Raw genomic sequence first — 25,321 nt, 5'->3', positions numbered from 1 at the left:
TGACCATCTCCAGCAAGAGATGATCTAACCATCACCCCTTGACATCCAATGGCATTACGGTTGCTCAATCTCCGATTATCAACATCCTGGGGGTTACTATTAACTGAAAACTGGACTAGGCTAGCCATATAAATACTGTGGCTACTAGAGCAGGTCAAAAGCTAGGGATTCTGCACTGAGTAACTCACCTCCTGACTCCCCAAAGCCTGTCAACCATCCACAAACATTCAATCCCTCCACTACCAACAAACAGTGGCAGCAGTGTGTACCATCCACAAGCTGCACTGCAGGAACTCATCACTTAGGCAGCACCTTCCAAATCCATGACCACTGCCATCCAGAAGGACAAGAACAGCAGATACCTGGGAACACCACCACCTAGAGGTTCCCCTCCAAGTCACTCACAATCCTGAAATATATTGCTGTTCCCTCACTGTTGCTGGGTCAAATCCTTGGTATTCCCTCCATAACAGCACTGTGTACACTGGATTGCAGCGGTTCAAGAAGGCAACTCACCATCACCTTCTGAAGGGCAACTAGGGATGGGCAATAAATGCTGGCCAAACCAGCAACGTCCTGTAAAATTAATCTAACGCCACGTTCCAGCAACTCATTGTCATGCCATAGGACTCCAAATTGATCATGTGTTATTGGCAAGCGAACCAGGCCTTCTGGAAGCAGTGTTGGCCTAGTTCATTAAAGATGAACCCTTTTTAAAAATTAAAATAGGAAATAGAGAGCTCTCTATCTCCATGGTTGCTCAGCTTTGGACAATTGGGAGTCAGTAGTGGTTGATATTTGTTCTCATTTTTTTATAGAGACGACAAGCTGTTTCTTTGACTTTGCGGAAAGAATACTTTCCACGAGTTCACTTAGATTCTTTTTGTTCTGTGAAAACATTTATCCAGCTGAGGTGCAGGGATAATATGCAGGGACAGGAATAAAACAATTATCTTGAGGCTATAGGTCATAACGAGTCAGTTATAACTGAGATCAAAGAGGAAGATTTATCAGTACTTCCTGGGTCCCTTCCCAGGTTTACATAGGACAATGATCCATGCTCAGTGCCATACTGCTGTAAATTGGCCATTAAGGGTGACATAATTGAAGAAAGTAAGAGCCAATTACAATACTTTGGACCATGACTTCTCAGTATCTGTTGGAACGAAACTGTATGAGATTTCATCTCACACAGTAGTTGAACTCTGCTACTGTGAGGACAGGTGGGGTCTAGCTTGGGCATTTTTAGCGAGTGGCTAGGAATTGTAGTGACAGAATTAGTTCATCCAGTCTGCCGTGATGGACCCTGAGCAGCCCCCTCTCCCCAAGTGACTGACCTTTTGTCCAAGCCTAAGGAACGAAAGATATCAGGGATTGTAGAGTTTTCAGCTATGTAGAGGATATCACAGTAGCTTAGCTTTCATGATTGCTACTACTCCAAGGCATGCTAAATAAATGATTAACTCAAAGATAAAAGCAAATGACTGCGGATGCTGGAATCTGAAAGAAAACTGAAAATGCTGGAAAATCTCAGCAGGCCTGACAGCATCTGTGGAGAGAGAACAGAGCCAAACTTTTCGAGGCACTGTGGGTGTACCTACACCTCGTGGACTGCAGCAGTTCAAGAACACAGCGTACCGTCATCTACTTAAGCGATGGGCAATGAATGTTGATCTTGCCAGCAATGCTCATATCTCATCAGCAATTTAAAAAAAAATCTTAGGATGGCCCAAAGATATTTCACATTCAATGAAGTAACTTTGAAATATAGTCACGGTTGCAATGTAGGAAAGGCAGTCGCTTAATTTGTGCAGAACCATCTCTCACAAAATGGCCGTGCGATAATGACAAGATATTCCATTATAATCACCATGTTGGTTGAAGGATAAATATTGGCCAAGATACCAGGGAGAACATCCACCTGAGGGGTGAATAGACATTGGGCGCGATCTTACCGCCCATTCACATCACGCTCCCGCTGCAACGAAGACGGAGAATTTGGCGTCCAGCAAAATCCCAGCCAAATCGTTTCCTTCTTTATGAACGGTATGTTTTGTCTGTATAGCGCGCAAGAAACAATACTTTTCACTATATGTTAATACATGTGACAATAATAAATCAAACCAAATCAAATCTCTGTTCACAGCAGCGGGATGGGAAAATCCCGCTGGCGGGAACGGTCGGAAAATTCCGGCCTTTGTGACAAAATCTCATTGCCAAGTCATTCTAGTTTGTTTTGTCCGTCAATGGCAGACTCCTCAAGACACCCAGGACGGGATTCTCCCAAAAAGTTTCTAAGTGCCGAATTTGCATAAAAACCAGAGTAACTCCCACTGACTTTTTCAGTGGAAGTTTCAAAATGAATCTCCCACACTCTGAGCAGTGCAGCGTGCCCGAACATGAATCACTCTGAAAGATGGTGGGCGGGGCCTATTCCCGCTGGAGAGGCTGGAATCAGCGCGGAGCGGGCCCCCGCATATGCGCACATGTCTGAGAGATCACTACACACATCGTCCCAGCATTGAAATCACTGGCTTCTCACTCCCCCATGGACATTGCTGACCTCATCGCTGACCTCTCACCACCACAATATGAAATCCATCGGCTGGATTCGGGAAAATATTTAGACTAGGACCTGATTCTGGGATTCCCAATTCTCTTCTCAGAATTTCTGATTTTCAGTAGGGCCTTTTCAGGATGTGTGGGCTGGTTCAGGTTGTGAGCGGGAACTTTGCACTCTTGACCTGGCCGGCTCCATTTTAGAGGTAGACATGTGCTGGTCATTCACAATTTTCATGGTTGTGCCAGCTTTTCACAGCATATCAGAACTATCATGAACCACAGGCAAGATTCAAGTGCTTGCAGTTTCTGCCATTGATACTTTAAATGGTCTAGGAGATTGGCACTTTTTTTAGCCTGCAGTGAAAAGAAGCTTTTAAGAAAGTGGAAAGTCATCAGTGACTTTTTAAAGCTTTATTTTAACATATACTGTCAGTGTAGTGTTCACAGGTTCTATGCAGTGTTCTAGGCATAGCTTGATATGAGTGGCCCTGATGGCATAACTTGGCATTGGGACATGAGGGGCCACAATTTGGGTGGGGCTCATGAGGTGGCATTGATAGGACATGGGGAGTGTGTGTGGAGTCAGGGCATTTGGGGTGATGGGGTGTGAGGGCTAGAGGGTCTTATTTTAATCATGATAACTGGGATGAAGTTGCTGAGTGCTGTGGTGGGCCTTTTAAACAGGCTGCCTACACAGCCTTCAGTAACCTGGGGGAAGAGGCAGCTAAACTTTAGCAGTTCCATGGGAAGTTCTGACAGTTGCACAAATTCTGATATGACAAAAATCAAGACCCATTGTAATATGGACGAAGCTGAATTTATTATAACCTCTATATTTATTCATATTGCTATTTATTGACTTTCTGCCCCACTGCTTGTGCCAGAGAATTTGGTCTTTTTATTAGCTGTAACTATCGTGTTCTCTCTTATGTCCTTCATCTCATTCTCATCCCATTAGTTGCTGTTTTCCTTCTGTGTTCTAAACTCATGTCTTTGCCCCGATGCATTCCATCACTTTGACTTCCCCACCCCTCATAGTCATGATTCCATTTTCCCCAAGGCCTCACTTTCTTGTCTGATATTGTCTATCTGCCTTCCACCACTGAGAAGGTATTACTTCTTAGGCATTGACAGCGCTATAAAAATGTTTCACGATAACTTGATTCAATTTACCCGCAGAATTATGCTCTGCATCGTTTAATACTTCTATTTAAAAGGTATTATTTCCACATCAGCCCACTTCAAGAGTTGACTGAAGTTCCACGTGATGCTCAGAATTGTGTTTGGAGTCAATCCTATTGTAAAAAGAATGAAAACATTTCTTGGTTCTATCAATACTGAGTGAGATTACTTCAGAGTTGTTAAAATACATTTGCTAATGGATAGGATTCCATTACATGAAAAGATTATGCCATGATATGTCAAATTAACAAAAAAAATTAAAACTTCACTGAAGAACTATGAAACTAACAGGTGTGGGAATAGGAAATATTACTCCAGAACAGTAGATGGTGCTCTTCTGAGAGTGGGATGAAGGAAAGTTGGTGGAGCAAATTAGGAGTTTAATGGAGAAACATGGGCGGAGCGTTTACTCTGCTGTGTGTAGCCTATGAGAGTGGACAAGACTATCACCTAGGCAGTGAAGTGAAAATGAACAAAGAACAAAGAAAAGTACAGCACAGGAACAGGCTCTTTGGCCCTCCAACCCTGAGCTAATCATGGTGCCTTAACTAAAAAAATAACCTTCTACCCTTACTCAGTCCATATCCCTCTATTTCCTCCCTATTCATGTACACATCCAGATGCCTCTTAAGTGTTGCTAATGTGCCTGCTTCCACCACCTCCTCGGGCAGCCCGTTCCAAGCACCCACCACTCTCTGTGTGAAAAACATCTCCCTTAAACTTTCCCCCTCTCACCTTGAACCTGTGTCCCCTTGTAATGGACACGTCCACCCTTGGAAAAAGCCTCTGACTATCCACGCTGTCTATGCCTCTCATAATTTTGTAGACCTCTATCCGGTCTCACCTCAGCCTCCGTCTTCCAGTGAACACAATCCTAGTTTATTCAACCTCTCCTCATAACCAACACCCTCGACACCAAGCGACATCCTCCTTTGCACTCTCTCCAAAGCTACCACATCCTTCTGATAATGTGGTGACCGAAACTGCAGAAATGACTCCTATTGGGTGTCCAGCCTCTCACCACAGTGAAGCAGGTTCCACTCCACCTCTTTAACACACTGCCAATGCTGATCCCTATTCTTATACTCACTCAAGAAGGCCTTGAATGTTCTTTATAGAAACATAGAACATAGAAAACTACAGCACAAACAGGCCCCTCAGCCTCACAAGTTGTGCCGAACATATCCCTACCTTCTAGGCCTACCTATAACCCTCCATCCTATTAAGTCCCATGTACTCATCCAGGAGTCTCTTAAAAGACCCTATTGAGTTTGCCTCCACCACCACTGACGGCAGCCGATTCCACTCGCCCACCACCCTCTGTGTGAAAAACTTCCCCCTAACATTTCCCCTGTACCTACCCCCCAGCACCTTAAACCTGTGTCCTCTTGTAGCAACCATTTCCACCCTGGGAAAAAGCCTCTGAGAGTCCACCCGATCTATGCCTCTCAACATCTTATATACCTCTATTAGGTCTCCTTTCATCCTACGTCTCTCCAAGGAGAAAAGACCAAGCTCCCTCAGCCTATCCTCATAAGGCATGCCACTCAATCCAGGCAACATCCTTGTAAATCGCCTCTGCACCCTTTCAATCTTTTCCACATCCTTCCTGTAATGAGGCGACCAGAACTGAGCACAGTACTCCAAGTGGGGTCTGACGAGGGTCTTATATAGCTGCATCATTATCCCCGGACTCATAAACTCAATCCCTCGATTGATAAAGGCCAGCACACCATACGCCTTCTTAACCACCTCCTCCACCTGCGGGGCCGATTTTAGAGTCCTATGGACCCGGAACCCAAGGTCCTTCTGATCCTCTACAGTACTAAGAGTCTTTCCCTTTGTATTGTACTCCTTCATCCCATTTGACCTGCCAAAATGGACCACTACGCATTTATCTGGGTTGAAGTCCATCTGCCACTTCTCCGCACAGTCTTGCATCCTATCTATGTCCCTCTGTAACTTCTGACATCCCTCCAGACTATCCACAACCCCACCAACCTTCGTGTCGTCGGCAAACTTACCAACCCATCCCTCCACTTCCTCATCCAGGTCATTTATGAAAATGACAAACAGCAAGGGTCCCAGAACAGATCCCTGGGGCACACCACTGGTGACCGACCTCCATTTAGAAAAAGACCCATCTATACACACTCTCTGCCTCCTTTGGGCAAGCCAGTTCTGGATCCACAGGGAGCAGCCCCTTGGATCCCATGCCCTCTCACTTTTTCTAGAAGCCTTGCATGGGGGACCTTATTGAATGCCTTGCTAAAATCCATATCAACCACATCTACTGCTTTCCCTTCGTCAATGTGTTTAGTCACATTTTCGAAGAACTCCACCAGGCTCGCAAGGCACGATCTGCCTTTGACAAAGCCATGTTGAGTATTCTTGAGCATACTAAACCTCTCTAAATGCTCATAAATCTTGTCCCTCAGGATCTTCTCCATCAGCTTACCAACCACTGAGGTTAGACTCACCTGTCGGTAATTTCCTGGGCAATCCCTATTCCCCTTCTTGAAAATAGGAACCACATCTGCAATCCTCCAATCCTGCGGCACCTCTCCCGTCTCCATCGACGACGCAAAGATCATCGCCGGAGGCTCTGCAATCTCTTCCCTCGTCTCCCACAGTAACCTGGGGTACATCCCATCCGGACCCGGCAACTTATCTATCTTGATGCCATTCAAAGATTCCAGCACAACCTCTTTCTTAAAGTCCACATACTCAATCTTTTCAGTCCACCGCAAGCCCACAGTACATCCACCCATGTCCTTCTCCTCTGTGAAAACCGAGGCAAAATACTCATTAAGCACCTCTGCCATTTCTACTGGTTCTGTACTGATTTTCCCGCCTTCACCTTTTATAGGCCCTATTCCTTCACGTCTCATCCTTTTACTCTTCACATATTTATAGAACGCCTTAGGGTTTTCCTTAATTCTACCTGCCAAGGCCTTCTCGTGACCCCTTCTGGTTCTCCTAATTTCCTTCTTTAGTCCCTTCCTACAAGCCAAATACTCATCTAGATCCCTATCTTCGCCAAGCTCTCTGAACCTTTTTTACGCTTTCCTTTTCTTCTCGACTAGGTCCCGCACAGCTTTCATGCACCATAGTTCCTTTAACCTACCAACTCATCCCTGTCTGCTCGGAACATTGTCCTGTAGAACCCTAGACAGACATTCCTTGAAAAACTGCCACCTCTCTTCAGTAGATTTCCCCGAGAATACCTCTTTCCAATTTACTCCTCTAATTTGCTGCCTTATGTCTTCATATTTCCCCTTACTCCATATAAACGCTTTCCTAGCTTGCCTGATCCTCTCTTTTGCCAATGCAAGCATAAAGGAGATAGAGTTATGATCGCTATCCTCAAGATGCTCTCCCACTGAGAGATCTGACACCTGTCCAGGCTCATTGGTCAGTATCAGATCAAGTACAGCCTCTCCTCTTGTAGGCTTGTCCACATGCTGTGTCAGGAAACCCTCCTGAACACACCTAACGAACTCCTCCCCATCCGATCCCCTTACCCTAGGGATATTCCAATCTATGTTTAGGAAATTAAAATCTCCCATCACAACAACTCTGCTATTATTGCAACTCTCCAGGATCTGTTTCCCTATCTGCTCCTCCACCTCCCTGTCACTATTGGGCGGCCTATAGAAAACTCCCATCAAAGTGATCGACCCCTTCCCACTCCGAACTTCCACCCACAGAGACTCTGTAGACAATCCCTCCACAGCATACACCTTTTCTACAGCTGTGACACTATTCCTGATCAGCAGTGCCACTCCACCCCCTCTCTTGCCTCCCTCCCTGTCCTTCCTGAAACATGTTTTTATGTTGGCTGTAATCAGACCCAGATTTTAAATATAATGAAAGTTCCTAATTCTGATTAAATTGGTACAGTTATGTAGTGAGTGGACCCTTTTAAGGGGCATACCCATGACCCATCGGGAGGGTCATGTGACCCAATCAGCTGATGGGGAACAAGCGAGGGGATCTCAGTGCAGATCATGGGCTTTTGCAGCCAAAGCAGATCCAAGAGCTGGAAGTGTTAATATTGTGAAAGTGCTCTGTATGTTTATCTGCTGGTAAATAACCATTATAGTTTGTTATACTATATAGTTACACTAACTAATGGCAATTACTAATTGGTGACGAGTCAAATCAGAGCGAGGAATATGCAGAGACCGTTGTTAATAAAAAAACTGCAGAGTGAATCAGGTTGATCCGAGCCTGAAAAAGAGGAAGGAGGCTCATCTCTTCGGGAATCTAGAAGCTTTGGTGTGAACACTGAGAACTGGGTACAGTATGTGGAACGGTTGCAGTGTTTTTTCAGGGCTAATGGAATAGAGGGGGAAGTTAAGAGGAAAGTCATTTTATTTACCATATGTGAGACTCCGACATATAACTTGATCTGAAGTTTAACGTCTCCAGATGCTCCTGACACGAGGACATTTGCAGAGTTCATTGAACGAGCAAGGGGGCATTACCATCCAAAAGCCTCGGTAACACTGCAAAGATATAAGTAACTTGACAGAGAGAGCTTCGGGAGAGACCATTGCAGCCTTTGTGGCAAAGTTGGACAGGTTGCAGAGCATTGGGTCAGCTTTGAACGACATGTTAAGAGATCGATGAGTATGTGGTGTGAGTAGTGCAGTCATAAAAAGGAAACTGCTGGCTGAGTCTGAGTTGATTTTTAAGAAGGCAATGGAAATGGTGACAGCAAGAGAAAGTGCCAAAGAGGGCATCCAGGTATTATAAAATGAGCAAAGCATCTAAGTCCACCAATTAGCGCGGAAGTAATAATGATGCCAGATGTGAGGACATGGGATCAAGCAGTAATTTGAATACAAAGTGAGAAGAATCCCAAAATACCAAAGATTTAAGCAGCCAAGGAGTAACACAGTGTGCTTTTGATGTGGGGGAAGCCACTCCTCAGAAGTGTGTAGATTTTGAGGAGCAGAATGCCTCGGGTGCAGAACAAATGATAATTTAAGACACAAATGTAGAAGAAAGCAGAGCCAGCCCAGTACAGGCAGAGTAAATCATCCAGCCCTGGTGCATAGTGTAGAAGATTGTCTAGTGAGAAACCAAAATGTTGTTATGCCATTAAACAATGTGGTAGTGGGCAAGGTGGCCCCCTTCACAGTAGTGTGGATAAGGGCGTCAGCTACTGTTGAGTGAGTGGAGCTACCAGTATTGTAAAAAAGGATTCAACCCCTGAAGTTGATGAACACTGCCACAAGACTAGCTACGTATACCAGAGAAGCCAGTAAGGTACTAGGAGCAACTACAACCTCTGTAAGTTACAAACAGCAGTCAGCACAGCTACTATCGATGATGGTGTTGGGCCAAGGATCGAATTTAATGGGGCGTGACAGCCTCCTGGAGATTAAGCAGAACTGGCTGGAGATCTTTCAGATAAAAGAAGGGCATAAACTCAGTCATTAGGAAGTACCAAGAAGTATTTCAAGAGGAACTTGGAAAGATTAAAGAGTGCAAGCTAGTGTCAATGTAGAGGCAGAAGCCATGCCAAGGTTTGTTTAGAGTGAGACCTGTGTCTTACGCATTTAGTAGAAAAAGCAATGGAACTAAAATGGCTAGAAGACTTGGGCATCATCAGGTTCATATAAATTGCAGGGTGAGAATTGTACCATTGTTCCAGTCGTTAAACTGGACAAGATCATTCGTATCTGTAGAGATGGCAAACCAGGCTGTGAAACTGGATAGGTACCCCATCCCCAAAATAGAGGATCTGTATGGGAAGTTGGCTTGGGGTCTAACATATCTTAAAATAGGCCTGAGCCATGTTTACCACCAGCTAGAATTAGATGATACATCTAATGGCATTTATGTCAACATAAATACACATAATGGGCTGTAGCAATATATACATCTACCATTTGGGGTTTTGTTGGCTTGCACCATCTTTCAGTGAACTATGGAGAGTTTGCTGCAGGAGTTGCCCAATGCTGTTGTTTACTTGGATGACATTCTAATAACAGGGTTGACCGAGGAGGAGTATTTGGCACATTTCGCCAAAGTGTTAAAGAGGTTCCAGAAGGCAGGAGTGCGCCTAAAAAGAGAAAAGTGCACTTTCGAAGCCGATGGCTATCTTGGTCATCGGGTCGAAGCTCAAGGGTTACACCCAATGGAGCACAAAGTCAAAGCAGTTAAAGAGGCCCATAGGAACATCTCAGAACTCAAATCCTTTCTTGGGATAACTAATTATTATGGGCAGTTCCTCTAAATATCTATCAACATGGCTGGCTCCATTACATGTATTGTTGAAGAAGCACCAAAGATAGTACTGGAAGACTCCACAAGAAGAGGCTTTTAACTAAGTTATATTCCAAGATATTCTAAGATGGCGTTGGAGCAAGGCGACTCCTTGCAAGCTGTGCCCAGCATACCTTCTAATTCTATCTTATACTCTCGTTCTAGGTTTCTAAAACTTCTTTCTAACTCTTTTAAACTCTCTAACAATGCTTTAATGCAATTTCTTACAGATTTGGCGATCCTTAGGTACCTAGCATTAAGTTGATCTGTCTCTACATCCTAGCTATGACTGTAACACTACATTCTGCACTCTCTCGTTTCCTTCTCTATGGACGATATGTTTTGTCTGTATAGCGCGCAAGAAACAATACTTTTCACTGCATGTTAATACATGTGACAATAATAAATCAAATCAAATCAAAAGTTAAGCAGACACTTCCATCTTCAAGTTTATTGGTATATTTTGACCCCTCTAAAAGGATAGTACTTACATGTGATGTGTCGCCGTATAGAGTTGGGACTGTATTATCTCATGCAATGGAAGATGGGTCTGAGACCCATAGGAAAAGTATCAAGAACACTATCAGATGCACAAAGATGATACTCCCAGATAGAAAAAGAGGCTGAACTATTATCTTCGGTACCAAGAAGTTTCATCAATACATTTACATTTTACCATCAGCACAGACCATAAGCTTTTCGAAGAGGACAAGGCAATTCTCCAATTGCACCCACAAGAATACAGTGATGGGTACTTTTCTTGCCAGCTTGATTTCGAACATTGACCAGGGGTTTACATAATCAATGCCTTAAACAGTCTACCGTTACCCAAAAGAACGACACCCCTTCTAGTCATTACAATCTCTTGCAGGTCTAGAGGGGATGGCCCCTTTTAAGGGGCATATATCAGGAGGGTCATGCGACTGATTGCCCAATGGGGAACGAGTGCAGGGGTCTTGGTGCAGAGCATAGGCTATTGCAGCCAGAGTAGATTCCAGAGCTGGAAGTGTGAAAGTACTCTGTATATTTTCCTTCTTGTAAATAAGCTGTTATAGTTCATTATACTAACTGGTGGTCGCCAATCCTTGCAGTTACTTCAGGTTATAATTTCACTTACCACCATAAAGGAATGTATAGCAGGCCAAAGAGAGACAGTGCGAAAAGCAACATCCGCCAGCTTCGTATGAAATATGCAATCAAAGGCAGGAACATATAGCCGCATGCATAAGAAATGCCAACTCCCAGTGTGGAGTATGTAATCCGAATGGATTTTCCAAGAAGTTCTGATCCTAGAAAAGAGAATGATGAGGTCAAGAACAACAATAATGTGGGTTACTTCCTCAATTCATTTCACTGCCCACTATCACCACTCAGAATGAAATGTGCTCAGTTATAAAGGTTTACATTAATTATGTGGAACTATCTCAAAACTTAATCCACAAACCAAGCTCTGTGAAAGATCCTGAATGTCACCATATTCCATTTTATACACCTCCAAGAGACCAGTGATTGAGTAGCATAAACAGAGATGAGATAAGGGACGGTGTATGGCACATGATAGGGAGGAGGCTGGAAGAGTACAACAATTTGGAAATCAATGGACAAAAGAGTGAAGTTAAAAAGACAGCAGAAGCAAACATTCACACTTTGGCCGGAATATCCTCCCCAACTCCCTAACGACCAGCGAAAGTTTCATTCTGATATGCTTTGGTTCTCCACAGGGCACGGAATCCGAAGTCCCTGAAATGGTACATGTGTCTTCTCTTTTTATATAAATGATATAATCCTGGGATTTCAGACTAGGTCAATGGCAGGTAGACTGCATAGCTGGATGTCCTGCCTGCAGCCTTTCTGAGAGGCCCATAGATTTCAAACAGTTCAACTATCAGCAATGAAGCATTGGATTTCTTGCAAAATTCCTTCCTTCCTGGTCCAGGGGTAGTGGTCAATTGCACCATTTGACCTACTGCTATGTGTCAGATTTAGTAATTGATCATGAACTAGACATCAAAGGCAGGTGTTTAATCATCAAAGCAGGAAGTGGGAGTCAGGAAAATTCCATAGCTCAGTTCACCTGCCTCGGCTTAGGTGTTTTAATACACTAATGGATATCTGGGCTCTCAGCCAAGAATACATAATGAGGTTTGGCTGAGAGCCCAAAAATCCATTAGCCTGTTGAAACACCTGAGCCCGGGGAAAGCAGTATTTGATTGGCAGTTCTGGCTGTCTGATCTATGTTGTTAATTTCACAATGTTTACTTACACAAGATAAAGAGGTTTCAAGTGCTTGAAGTCTCAGCTACTGATATTTAAAGAGTCAGGATGATTGACATTTTTATTGGGCTGCAGTAAAGATAAAGTTTTTAAAGTGGAAAGTTATTAACCAAATGACTTTTTAAAAAGCTTTTTATCACAAAAAGTCCTGAGAGGGGTCATTGCTTCTGTATAGTAGGCAAATGGGCAAATAAATGCCATAGCATAGCATGAGGGGCCATGGGGGTTGCTTAGGGGCAAATCATGGTGCGCTGGGAGGGCATAAGGGGGCCATGGAGGGTGTGTGGGGGAATACTTCAACATGGGAGGCATGAGAGACTATTGGGATTCATTGGGGGGCATACATTGACATGGGGCATGAGGAGCCATAATGGTTGTTTTGGACATATTTGGCATAGGAGACACAGGAGGACGTTTTGCATGTATCCCAAATGCAGAAGGTGAAATCATTTGGGCTCACTTGCCTTAATGGCCTCATCGGTGAGGACTTCATCGGCGAGGATCATGTATGGTCTCCAGCATCGGGGACTAGAGATGGTGGCCTTGCTGGTAGGACCGGAGGCCATTGAGGCCCTCAGGGTGGTTGGGGATGGGGTGACAGTGCCAGCCTCAACTCCTGACAGTGCTAGTCTGGGATTCTGGCTCTGCCCACCGGGCACCCTGGCACTGCCCATTGGGCACTGGGTAGTACCAAGAGTAGGGTCTAAGGGGAGGGGCAGGGTCTAATGGAGGAGTAGGGGGCCTAAGGACAGGGGGCAGAGTGTGGGGAGCTGTGCATTCTGCAATTGCTGATCACTGGAGGAGCCATTGACCAGGAGGGTGGGGGGAAGGGGGGGGTGAACGGGGGCAATGAATGGCTGAGGGGGTGAACAGGGACAGTGATCAAGCGGGGACAGTTATCAGCCTGGGATGGAAACAGGAGGGCGTGTTCAGGGGAGCTACAATTGGGGGAGGCATTTGGGGGTGTGGGGAGGCGATGTCCGGTGAGCTGGGGGGGAGTGACAATCTTCCAATGCACTCTGTACTGCATTGGGCGATCAGGCGCATATGCAATAGTGCCCTCTAGCAGTCAGCAGCCGGCTTCCTGGCATGACTAGACTCCGTCCACTTCCCCTACTGAAGAGAATCACACTTTGCCTTTTTTTTACTAAGTGCCGTAAGATAGCGTTTGGGAGCTTGTCCAAAACACGGGTACAATTCTTCCCTATTTTCACGCTCGTTCAGAATTTTTTTGGCAAGATTACTCCCTATAGGTTCGGGCATTTTTCTCTACAAAGTAGAAAGCTAAGGGTTAAATTAATAGCAATATTTTAAATTATGATGGGATTTGTTAGTATATATGTAGAGAAGTTGTTTCCATTTATTGAATGCAATTAAGGGGAGGCTAGGTTAGTGCATGTGGGAGAAAAGATTTTAAGGATGCGCTGATATGATTAGATGAATGCTTGAGCATAAATACTGACATAGACTGGTTGGGCCAAATGGCTTGTTTATATGATGTAAATCAGTAACACAGTTTCAAACTTTACTCAGTGTAATTAACTTCCAGGACAAGCAAAACAAAAAAGTAATACTGAACCAACCTGATCTACCTGCATAGTTTACTGACCATAGTCTAATAGAAAGTTCTGCACTAAACACCCTTACTATTTGTAGATGCACAGGACTGTTGAAGGGCCATCCAGGAATTTCAGTGTCATAAAAAAAAGATTTGTGAAAGAATAATAGGACAAGCAAATTATTTACAAAACTATGAATAATTGCAAACATACATTTTACGAAGAGTGACCATGTCATCAGAGGGTGAGAGATCCAATACCCAAATTCTCTGAATACAATTCAGTCAATCATGATTTTCTCACAGGAGAAGAATGCGAGGAATTTGCAAGTCAGCATTCAAAGGGGGTTTCATTGTTGCGGAGATGGGAATTTGGAATCTTCAGTTACTGATTGTTAAATCGCAGTGGGTTGTGTTTAATTTTTACTCTTGGAATTTAGTCCACGGTTAATGAAAACAGCCGTCGGTTCTACAGGACAATGTGATATTTAGAGTGTTTGATGGTTCACACTATTTTTGAGTCAAAGCAAGAAATCAATTCTTCATTTCCATCTGGTGCTTTATAGTTCATGTGCAGCATCTGTATATGGAACTGCTTCCTGAAAGGACAATTACCTCCATGCACAGGAAATACATATAAAGCTTTTGAATAAAATATGGATTTCTTACTTTGTGTAACTGCAAAGTTTGCACCGTAGCGGTCCCTCAGTTTGATTAATGAGGATAGAATCATAGAATCCTACAGTGCGGAAGGAGGCCATTTGGCTCATCGAGTCTGCACCGGCCACAATCCCACCCAGGCCCTATCCCCATAATCCCGTGCATTCACCCTAGCTACTCCCCCTGACACTATGGGCAATTTAACATGGCCAATCCACCTAACTCGCACATCTTTGGACTGTGGGAGGAAACTGGAGCACCCGGAGGAAACCCACACAGACACGGGGAGAGGTGCAAACTCCACGCAGACAGTGACCCAAGCCGGGAATTGAACACGGGTCGCTGGTGCTGTGAGGCAGCAGTGGTAACCACTGTTCCACCGTGCCGCCTTTGTCAGACTTACGATAACAACAGAAATCCAGAGGGTACAAGATTTGTCGATGGTAACTAACATGACAGGGCAAGCTAAAATGAATTGAGTGCAAAGAAGCTTGTGTGGAACGTAAAGAGGATCATAGTTTGATGGGGCCATATACCCCTCTGAATTCTATATGACAGTCATAAAGCTAAAATTTTCAAGTTAGAATACTGGAGCTTCCTGGAATACTTCAAACATCTGTTCGTGATTTGGTATTAATTATACAAAATAGCTAAAGACCAGCAAGTGTTCCAACAGAAAATCCCAGACACGGTGGCGACTACTTTGATTTGATCTTATTTATTATTGTCACGTGTATCAGTATACAGTGAAAAGTATTGTTTCTTACGCGCTATACAGACAAAGCATACTGTACATAGAGAAGGAAAGAAGAGAGAGGAGAATGTAGTGTTACTAGGATGTAGGAATGTAGTGTTGCTCGGGTGTAGAGAAAGATCAACTTAATGCAAGGTAGGTCCATTCAAAAGTCTGATGGCAGCAGGGAAGAAGCTGATTTTGAGTCGGTTGGTACCTGTCCTTTTGTATCTTTTTCCCGACCGAAGAAGGTGGAAGAGAGTATGTCTGGGGTGCTTGGGGTCCTTGATTATGTGGCTGTTTTTCCGAGGCAGTGAGAAGTGTAGACAGTGTCAATTGATGGGAGGCTAGTTTGAGTGGTGCACTGGGCTTCATTCACGATCCTTTTTAGTTTCTTGTGGTCTTGGACAGAGCGGGAGCTATACCAAGCTGTGATACAACCAGAAAGAATGCTTTCTATGGTGCATCTGTAGAAGTTGGTGAGAGTTGTAGCAGACATGCCAAATTTCCTTAGTCTCCTAACAAAGTAGAGGCGTTGGTAGGCTTTCTTAACTATAGTGACTGCATGGAGGGACCAGGGCAGGTTATTGGTGATCTGGACACCTCAACACTTGCAGGTCTCGACTATTTCTATTCCGTCCCATTGATGTAGACAGGAGCATGCCCTCCACTACGCTTCCTGAAGTCGATGACTATTTCCTTCATTTTGTTGACATTGAGGGAGAGATTATTGTCGTAGCACCAGCTCACCAGATTCTCTATTTCTTCCCTGTACTGTGTCTCGTCATTGTTTGAGATCCAACCCACTATGGTGGTGTCATCAGCAAACTTGAAAATCGAGTTGGAGGGAAATTTGGCCATACAGTCAAAGATATATAAGGGGCTGAGGATATAGCCTTGCGGAGCACCTGTGTTTAGGATGATCGCGGAGGAGGTGTTGTTGCCTATCCTTACTGACTGTGGTCTGTGGGTTAGGAAATCCAGGATCCAGTTGCAGAGGGAGGAGCTGAGCCCCAGGCCATGAAATTTGGAGATGAGTCTTGTAGGAATAATGTTAAAGGCTGAGAATAGGATTCTGACATAGGGGTCATTGTTATCTAGGTGCTCCAGGGTTGAGTATAGAGCCAGGGAGATGGCGTCTGCTATGGACCTGTTGCGGCGCTAGGTGAACTGTAATGGATCCAAGCAGTCTGGCAGTACTGGGGAGCCCATCTGCCCGAAATCAATTAGAACCAGTGTCATGACAATGGATCATAGCTCTAATTATTTACAGACAGATTGAACTTTTAAATAAGGCATATGTTTCTTAAAAAAGGACATACAAGCAAAAGCTGGCTGAGAATGTAAATTCTGAAAATATATTTCAGAGATTGTCTGGAAGGTTCCTGTGTGGATGATACTCAGTCCTGAAAGACCATGGAATGTTGCACCTAGAGGGTGTCGAGGAATTTCAAACATAGACACGTCAAAGGAAGAGAAGCAATGCAAAACCTGAACTATAATCTCCTCTGGAGATAATGGAGGTTGATTATCATCTCAGCAGAAATCATCTTCAGAAGAGTTCAGAAGAATGAGGGGGGGAAATCTCATACAAACCTATAAAATTCCAACAGGACTAGATAAGGTGCATGCAAGGAGGATGTTCCGGATGTTGGGGTATCCAGAACCTGGGGTCACAGTCTAAGGATACAGGGTAGACCATTTAGAAAAGAGATGAGGTGAAATTTCTTCACTCAGAGAATGGTGGAATTCATTAAAACAGAAAGTAGCTGAGGCCAGAACATTGTATGTTTTCAAGAAGCAGTTAGATATAGCACTTGGGCTAAAGAAATCAAAGGATATGGAGTGAAGGCGGAAAAACAATGATCAAGGCATATTGTCATAACTGGGATGAAGGACAAGGGTTTATTCTGTTCGCCAGCAGGGATTCACCCATGAGTCCACTGGTTTTAGTCTGCTTATGGGCACCAAGTGCAAGGGGCTCTGAAACTAATCAAGGATAGGTTTTTAAAACAGAAGGAGGAAGTCTTCATGTTAGGCTATGGAGCAGCGTTCCGAGTGTGACTCATAAGAACCTGTAATGTAGCTGGTGAACACCTGAAAATCTCTCAGACAGTTATGAAAAGACATGCAGACAAGTATGCCAGGGCCCGAACCTTTCAGCTAAGTGACTACGAGTGCGATCTTACGACCTTGTCCCACCTGAATTTCGGAGAGGCAAGGTGCTAAGATCGGGCGAGAGGCAAGAAAACGAGAAACACACCCATTTTCTTGCCTTTCCTGATTGTACCGGCCCTGTTTTGCCAGCGAAATCAGCTTCATGCCCAGAAAAGGCACAAAGCCAATTGAAATATTAATGACATGTTTAGCACCCTGGCAATGCCCACCAGGTACCATAACTCTTGATGGGGCACTGACGGGGGGGTGGGGCCTGAGTGGGGGCAGAGCCTGTGGGCTGGAACTATGATGGGGGTGAGGGGGGGGGGAGTGTATGGGAACTCCGCAGGGGTGAGAGGGAAGGGAGGAACTCTGCCAGGGTGGGAGGAAAGAGAGGAAATCTGCTTGGGTGCGGGGGAAGAGGGAAACTCTGCAGGCAGGATAGAAGGGGGGAGGGGTGGGATCTCTGCCAAGGTGGGAGGGAAGGGGGAACTCTTTCAGGGTGAGAGGGAAGGAGTGGAATGCTGACAGGGTGGGAGGGAAGAGGGGAACTCTGCCAAGATTGGACGGTTTATGGTCGGTAACTATAAAAAAACCATCGACCGTAGATGTATTGATGGAATTTCTTCACATCAAATAGAATCACCAACCCTTCCTCTCAATTTGAGAATATCATTGCTCTGCATCCAAAAGGAGGCATACACGATGGATCCTCCGTCCCGTCTTTCCAGTGATGTGACAGCGCTGCACCAACCCCATATGGGGAAGCATCACAGGTCAAAACAAGTTCTTTCTTCAGGTTGAAATGGGCCAGTAAGTTGGATGATAATCACTGAGAAAAAGCCTCTGCCTGCAAAGTTGCTCAAGACCATCTGTGATATTTTCATAGCAGGGTCAGCATGGAAGCTAAATAGGGTTAAATTTTCCGTAATAATTGACTAACCTCAGCTCTGTGATTGATGCCTCCCTGATGGTCTTTACTTTATCGTCTACTGGATATAATCTCTTACCATCGACTCAACAGCCTAAATAAGTTATTTCAGCCATCTGGAAAATGCATTTCTCTCGCTTCAAGCGGATTCCTGCTCTGGAAAATCACTGCAGAACTTCTTCTAGGTCGGCCAAGTGTTCCTGTTCTGAAGCTCCTGTGATAAAGAAGTCATCTAAGTACACTGATACCTTGGATAGCCCTTGGAGGATGTCCACCATAACCCTCTGGAAGATGGCACATGCCAAAAGGCAAACGGGTATACTCGTAGAGTCCCTGCTGTGTGTTGATTGTCAGATATTTCTGAGAGGACTCATTCAATTAAAACGGACATAGGCATGGCTCATATCTAGCTTGGAGAATGTCTTGTCACCCGTTAACTTGGTGTACAGATCTTTGATCCGGGGCGTGAGGTACCTATCAGCTTTGGAGACCCGATTAACCATCTGTTTATAGTACCCACAAAGACAACTGATCTATCGAGTTTAAGAACAGGGGGTACAAGCGCAGCCCATTTTGCACATTGAACCAGCCTTATTATACCCAAGCTTTTGAGGCATCATAGTTCAGTTTCCACCTTCTCCAGCATGGAGTAAGGAATTGGCCTGGCTCCAAAGTATCTCAGTCTAGCTGTGGGGGTCAATGTAGATCTTAGACTTGGCTCTTTCTATCTTCCCCAGGCTCTCCTGAAATACTCAAGGATATTTACTGACAACCTCATGCAGCCCTCCCACGCCTAGCCTGAAGATTTCCAGCCAGTTGAGCCAATCTCTCCCCATAATGCTAGGTCTGTGCTCCAGTACAACAATGAGTGGGAGACAAGCTGATTGCTGTCTATAACTCACCGGTACCTTTTATTTGTAAAGCTTCCCCTGTGTAGGTGGTTAGCCTGGCCTTCGTATCTTCCAACCTCAGGAGTTGGATGTCCAATTGGAGGTACTTATAAGTCTGTTCTCTGAAAACAGAAACTGTGGCTCCCATGTCCACCTCCATCTTCAAGGGATGGCCATTTATGAGTAATTCCGCCATTAGCAGGCAATGTCCAATGTTACAATGTCATTCAGCTATAGTGTTCCTGACCCTCGAAAAGGGGAATACCTGCATGGTATGCTCAGGTACCAGCCTCGGCTTCCTTTGTAGGCAGCGCATGTTTTGCCTATTCCTGAAACATTGCTGTGGCAGTGTCTTTTGACAGTGCTTGCACTAATCCATCTACTGGCAATTACACCTTTCTAGAATATGTTCATTAACACTCTTAGTGTCGACACTGTTCCTTGACTGTCTGGTGGTGACATTAGGGCTCCTATATTGAATGGGACAAGATTATGAAGGGTATAGATAGGGTGAACAGTGGGAAGTTTTTTCCCAGGTTGGAGGTGACGATCACGAGGGGTCACGGGCTCAAGGTGAGAGGGGCGAAGTATAACTCAGATATCAGAGGGACGTTTTTTAAAGCGGGTGGTGGGGGCCTGGAATGCGCTACCAAGTAGGGTGGTGGAGGCAGGCACGCTGACATCGTTTAAGACTTACCTGGATAGTCACATGAGCAGCCTGGGAATGGAGGGATACAAACAATTGGTCTAGTTGGACCAAGGAGCGGCACAGGCTTGGAGGGCTGAAGGGCCTGTTTCCTGTGCTGTACTGTTCTTTGTTCTTTGGGACCCTTTAATATCTGATTGACACAAGCACTCTCCATTGAGGACTGGTTGCATGAGGTCCTCCATAACAGATATTGCTGTCAGATTCCCCTTGCAGCACCTGAGTCGCTTTTTCCGCATTCCCAAGTGGCAAGCGATCTCAGTGGCTTTTCCAAATTGGGTTCTGCTAACAGCTTCTTTTGGATGGTTAGGTCACTTGTGCCACATACAGTCCAAATTAGCAGTGCTCGGCTAATTTCTACAACCAAGCCAAGAGCTCAGTGATGGGTTCTCCCAGTCACGTTGATGCGATATAGTTGGAGAATTACCAGTGGCTTCAAGTCATTGTAGTTTTTTACCAGGTCATTAAAGGTTTTTGAGTCAAGGGCATCCGGATAGCTCAGACTTCTTATTACACTGAAAGTCGTGAATGTAGTCCAATCCATCACACAAACCAGCCTCCCATCCATTGACTCTGTCTACATTTCCCACTGCCTTGGAAAAGCAGCCAGCATAATTAAGGACCCTACGCACCCTGGACATTCTCTCTTCCACCTTCTTCCGTCGGAAAAAACATACAAAAGTCTGAGGTTTTTATGTGGGGGGATGAAACACCCTCGGCAGCGATGTCCAGCTAAAGCGGTACTGTGCTCCGCCTGTGGCAAGAAGGGGCATTATTCCAAAGTCTGCAGGACCAAACCACCATCCAAACATGGCAGTGCGGCGTGTGATTCCCCGGAGCCGGTCTCCCTGTCTTCAGCGTCTGCGAGGTCTTCCACCACGTGCGATTCCAGAGCGTCGCCATTCCTAACGATGGAGTCGCAAGACACGTGCAACCTGCGGGGGCCGCCGTTTTTGGCGCCATCGACCACGTGCGACCCATGGGGGCAGCCATTTTGGTCGGCACCGACCGCAAATGACCAGCAGGGGCCGTCATCAACCAGCTCAGCTGCCTGCAGTTGCACCCACGATCCAACGGTGGCGTCAATCATCCTGGACCAGGCCAAGCCTCACAGACTCGACAAGTCCATGATGGACATACAGGTAAACGGACGCCAGATTTATTGTTTGTTTGACAGCGGGAGCACGGAGAGCTTCATTCACCCTGACACCGTGAAGCGGTGTGGTCTCCAGATTCGGACTGTCAAGCAGACAATTTCGATGGCGTCAAGGTCCCGGTCTGTCACCGTGCTAGGGAGCTGCGTGGTCAACCTGACGGTGCAGGGCACGGTTTACGAGAACTTCAGGCTCCTTGTCTTACCGCACCTTTGCGCGCCGATACTCCTAGGGCTAGATTTTATGGTCCACCTGAAGAGTGTAACCCTGCAGTACGATGGGCCACTCCCTCCGCTTTCAGTGGGAGCACTGCAGCCTCTAAATTGCCCAAAGCGCTCCACATGTAGTCTCTCGATGCTCAGGATTACCCCACCCTTCCTATTCCAGAATCTCGTGCCGGGCTGCAAGCCCATCGCAACAAAGAGCAGGCGTTACAGCGCTGAGGATCGGATTTTCATTCGATCTGAAGTTCAGCGGCTCCTCAAGGAAGGGATCATCCAACCTAGCGCTAGTCCATGGAGAGCGCAAGTCGTGGTGGTTAAGAATGGGAACAAACCCCGGATGGTCATAGACTATAGTCAGACCATTAACAGATACACGCAGCTGGATGCGTATCCCCTCCCGCGCATATCTGACATGATCAATCAGATTGCGCAGTACCGGGTGTTCTCCACCATTGACTTGAAGTCTGCTTACCACCAGCTCCCCATTCACTCAGAGGAGCGAAAATACACAGCCTTTGAGGCGGATGGTCGTCTGTACCACTTTGGTGTCACGAATGGGGTCTCGGTCTTCCAGTGTGCTATGGACCGAATGGTGGACCAGAACGGGCTGCGGGCTACCTTCCCGTACCTGGATAATGTCACCATCTGCGGCCATGACCAGCAGGACCACGATGCCAACCTTCTTAGGTTCTTACGCACTGCATCTCGCCTGAATCTGACCAACAACAGGGAGAAGTGTGTATTTCGCAAGCGCCGCCTAGCTATCCTCGGATACGTGGTGGAAAACGGGGTCCTTGGCCCTGATCCAGACCGTATGCGTCGCCTCCTCAAACTCCCCCTGCCCACTAGCATCAAAGCACTGAGAAGATGCTTAGGCTTCTTCTCATACTATGCACAGTGGGTTCCCAATTACGCGGACAAAGCCTGTCCGCTCATCAAGTCTACCTCCTTTCCCCTACCAACAGAGGCTCGCTTAGCCTTTGCAGGAATAAAAGCCGACATCGCGAAAGCCACGATGCACGCTATCGATGAGTCCATCCCCTTCCAGGTGGAGAGTGATGCATCTGATTTCGCCCTGGCCGCCACACTTAACCAGGCAGGCAGGCTCGTCGCCTTTTTCTCTCGCACCCTCCAAGGCCCTGAAATTCGGCATTCTGCAGTGAAAAAAGAGGCCCAGGCCATTGTGGAGGCCGTTCGGCATTGGCGCCATTACTTGGCGGGAAAACGGTTCACTCTGCTCACGGACCAGCAGTCCGTGGCGTTCATGTTCAACAACACGTTACGGGGTAAGATCAAGAATGATAAAATCTTGAGGTGGAGAATCGAACTCTCCACCTACAATTATGATATCATGTACTGTCCAGGGAAGCTCAACGAGCCCTCGGATGCCCTGTCACGTGGAACATGTGCTAATGTGCAGGAGAATCGATTACAGGCTCTCCACAATGACCTCTGCCATCTGGGGGTCACTCGGCTCTTCCATTTTATAAAGGCCCGGAATCTACCCTACTCGTTGGAGGATGTCAGGTCCATAACCAGAAGCTGCCAGGTATGCGCGGAATGCAAACCGCACTTCTACCGACCTGACAGGGCACACCTCATTAAGGCCACTCGTCCTTTCGAAAGACTGAGTGTGGACTTCAAGGGCCCCCTTCCGTCGACAGATCGGAACGTGTACTTCCTCAATGTGATTGACGAGTACTCACGATTCCCTTTTGTCATCCCCTGTTCTGATATGACTGCTGCCACGGTTATCAAAGCATTACGGGATCTTTTCACCCTATTCGGTTACCCCTGTTATATCCACAGCGATAGGGGCTCGTCGTTCATGAGCGATGACTTGAGGCAATACCTGCTCTCACATGGGATTGCCTCTAGTAGAACCACGAGCTACAACCCTAGGGGTAACGGACAGGTTGAACGAGAGAATGCTACAGTCTGGAAGGCTGTCTTACTCCCGTTGGCAAGAGGTACTCCCTGATGCGCTCCATTCCATCCGCTCACTCCTGTGTACGGCAACCAACGCTACTCCTCATGAGAGAATGTTTTCATTCCCTAGGAAGTCTTCCTCTGGGACCTCATTACCGTCTTGGTTGACGTACTCAGGATCTGTCCTCCTGCGGCGGCATGTTAGGACCCGCAAGTCCGACCCTTTGGTTGAACAGGTCCATCTCCTCCACGCCAACCCGCAATATGCCTATGTGGCATATCCTGACGGGCGAGAGGACACGGTCTCGATTCGAGATCTGGCGCCTGCAGGGGGCTTGGAAACCCCAGTCGCTCCCACACCCCCAGTTAGGGACCCCCCGACCATTATCTCTTCTCCTGACACGGCGCGGGCAGTATCGGGACCACCACTTAACCCTCTTACTCCCGTGTACAGCTTGCCTGAGTCCAGGAGATTGTCGCCACCTCGAGGCGTGCCCGAGTTCAGCGGATTGTCACTACCTCGTGGTCTACCGGCCCGTGAGGAATTGGAGGAGCTACTGGACACCGCCAGGTTAAAGTCCAACAGGTTTATTTGGTAGCAAATGCCATTTGCTACCAAATAAACCTGTTGGACTTTAACCTGGCGTTGTTAAAACTCTTACGTTGCTCAGCAACCAGGGGTCACTTTTTATGTTACAATGTTTTTTTCAGTTTACCTTTAAACTGACCCATTAGCAGGGGTTTAGCAGCTAGAGAGAGAACAGCTGTCTCATCTCTGCCAGAAGCAGGACGATGGAGTAATGGGCAAGAAAGCAAGTCCAGAGGAACTAAAGTTAGTTCTACAAAACCAGGGGATGAAAAGTGAAGTTCCAAGAAGTTTGTAGTCAAAGGAACAAGAGGAGCTGGAATTGGAACAAGATACTGTTTGTTGAAGTTAAAGTCAGAGCTGTAAAATGCAGATCTCATGAAGTTAGCTAATGAAAAGAAAGATTTGAATAAATCCTAAAGGTTAGTGATATCTCACTGCATCCTGCTAAGTAAATGTTGAAACAATTGGTGGTTGGATCCCTGACAGATTGTGTGAAAGATTGGTAGCTCGTGGCTAGTCAAGATAAGGGAGAGTTGGAAATTCTGAAGTGGATCTCTTGAGGTCACAAGGTCACCTATGTGCTGATCCACAAGAGATGGGTGAGATCATAAATGAATATTTCTCATCAGTATTCACTGTTGAGAAAAACATGGATGTTAGGGAACTTGGGGAAATAAATCGTGATGTCTTGAGGAGTGTACATATAACAGAGAAGGAGGTGCTGGAAGTCTTAAAACGCTTCAAGGTAGATAAATCCCAGGGATCTGATGAAGTATATCTCAGGACATTGTGGGAGGCTAGGGAGGAAATTGCGGGTCCCCGAGCAGAGATATTTGAATCATTGACAGGCACAGGTGAGGTGCCTGAAGATTGGAGGATGGCAAATGTTGTGCGTTTGTTTAAGAAGGGCTGCAGGGAAAAGCCTCGGAACTACAGGCTGGTGAGCCTCACATCTGTAGTGGGTAAGTTGTTAGAAGGTATTTTGAGAGACAGGATCTACAGGCATTTAGAGACACAAGGACTGATTAGGAACAGTCAGCAAGGCTTTGTGAGTGGAAAATCATGTCTCACAAATTTGATTGTTTTTGAAGTGGTAACCAAGAAGGTAGATGAGGGCAGTGCAGTTGATACTGTCTACATGGATTTTAGCAAGGCCTTTGACAAGATACCACATGGCAGGTTGTTGCATAAGGTTAAATCTCATGGGCTCCAGGGTGAGGGAGCCAAATGGATACAAAATTAGCTTGATGACGGAAGACAGAGGGTGGTTGTAGAGGGTTGTTTTTCAAACTGGAGGTCTGTGACCAGCAGTGTGCCTCAGGGATCGGTGCTGGGTCTACTGTTATTTGTCATTTATATTAATGATTTAGATGAGAACTTAGTAGGCATGGTTAGTAAGTTTGCAGATGACACCAAGATTGGTGGCATAGTGGACAGTGAGGAAGGTTATCTCGGATTGCAACGAGATCTTGATCAATTGGGCCAGTGAGCTG

General features: G+C 45.9%; 1 protein-coding gene across 1 annotated transcript in view; it reads right to left on the bottom strand.

Annotated features, from left to right (window-relative positions):
• LOC144505470 (organic cation/carnitine transporter 2-like) overlaps positions 1-25,321 on the bottom strand; it is a 93,140-nt gene that overhangs the window by 31,498 nt on the left and 36,321 nt on the right. The window contains exon 4 of the mRNA XM_078231581.1: positions 11,141-11,312. Within this exon, the coding sequence (XP_078087707.1) occupies positions 11,141-11,312 (172 nt within the window). The remainder of the gene's footprint in view (positions 1-11,140; positions 11,313-25,321) is intronic.

This window comes from Mustelus asterias, chromosome 16 (assembly GCF_964213995.1).
Source record: "Mustelus asterias chromosome 16, sMusAst1.hap1.1, whole genome shotgun sequence".
NCBI lineage: Eukaryota > Metazoa > Chordata > Chondrichthyes > Carcharhiniformes > Triakidae > Mustelus > Mustelus asterias.
This window is presented reverse-complemented; position numbering and strand designations above follow the sequence as displayed.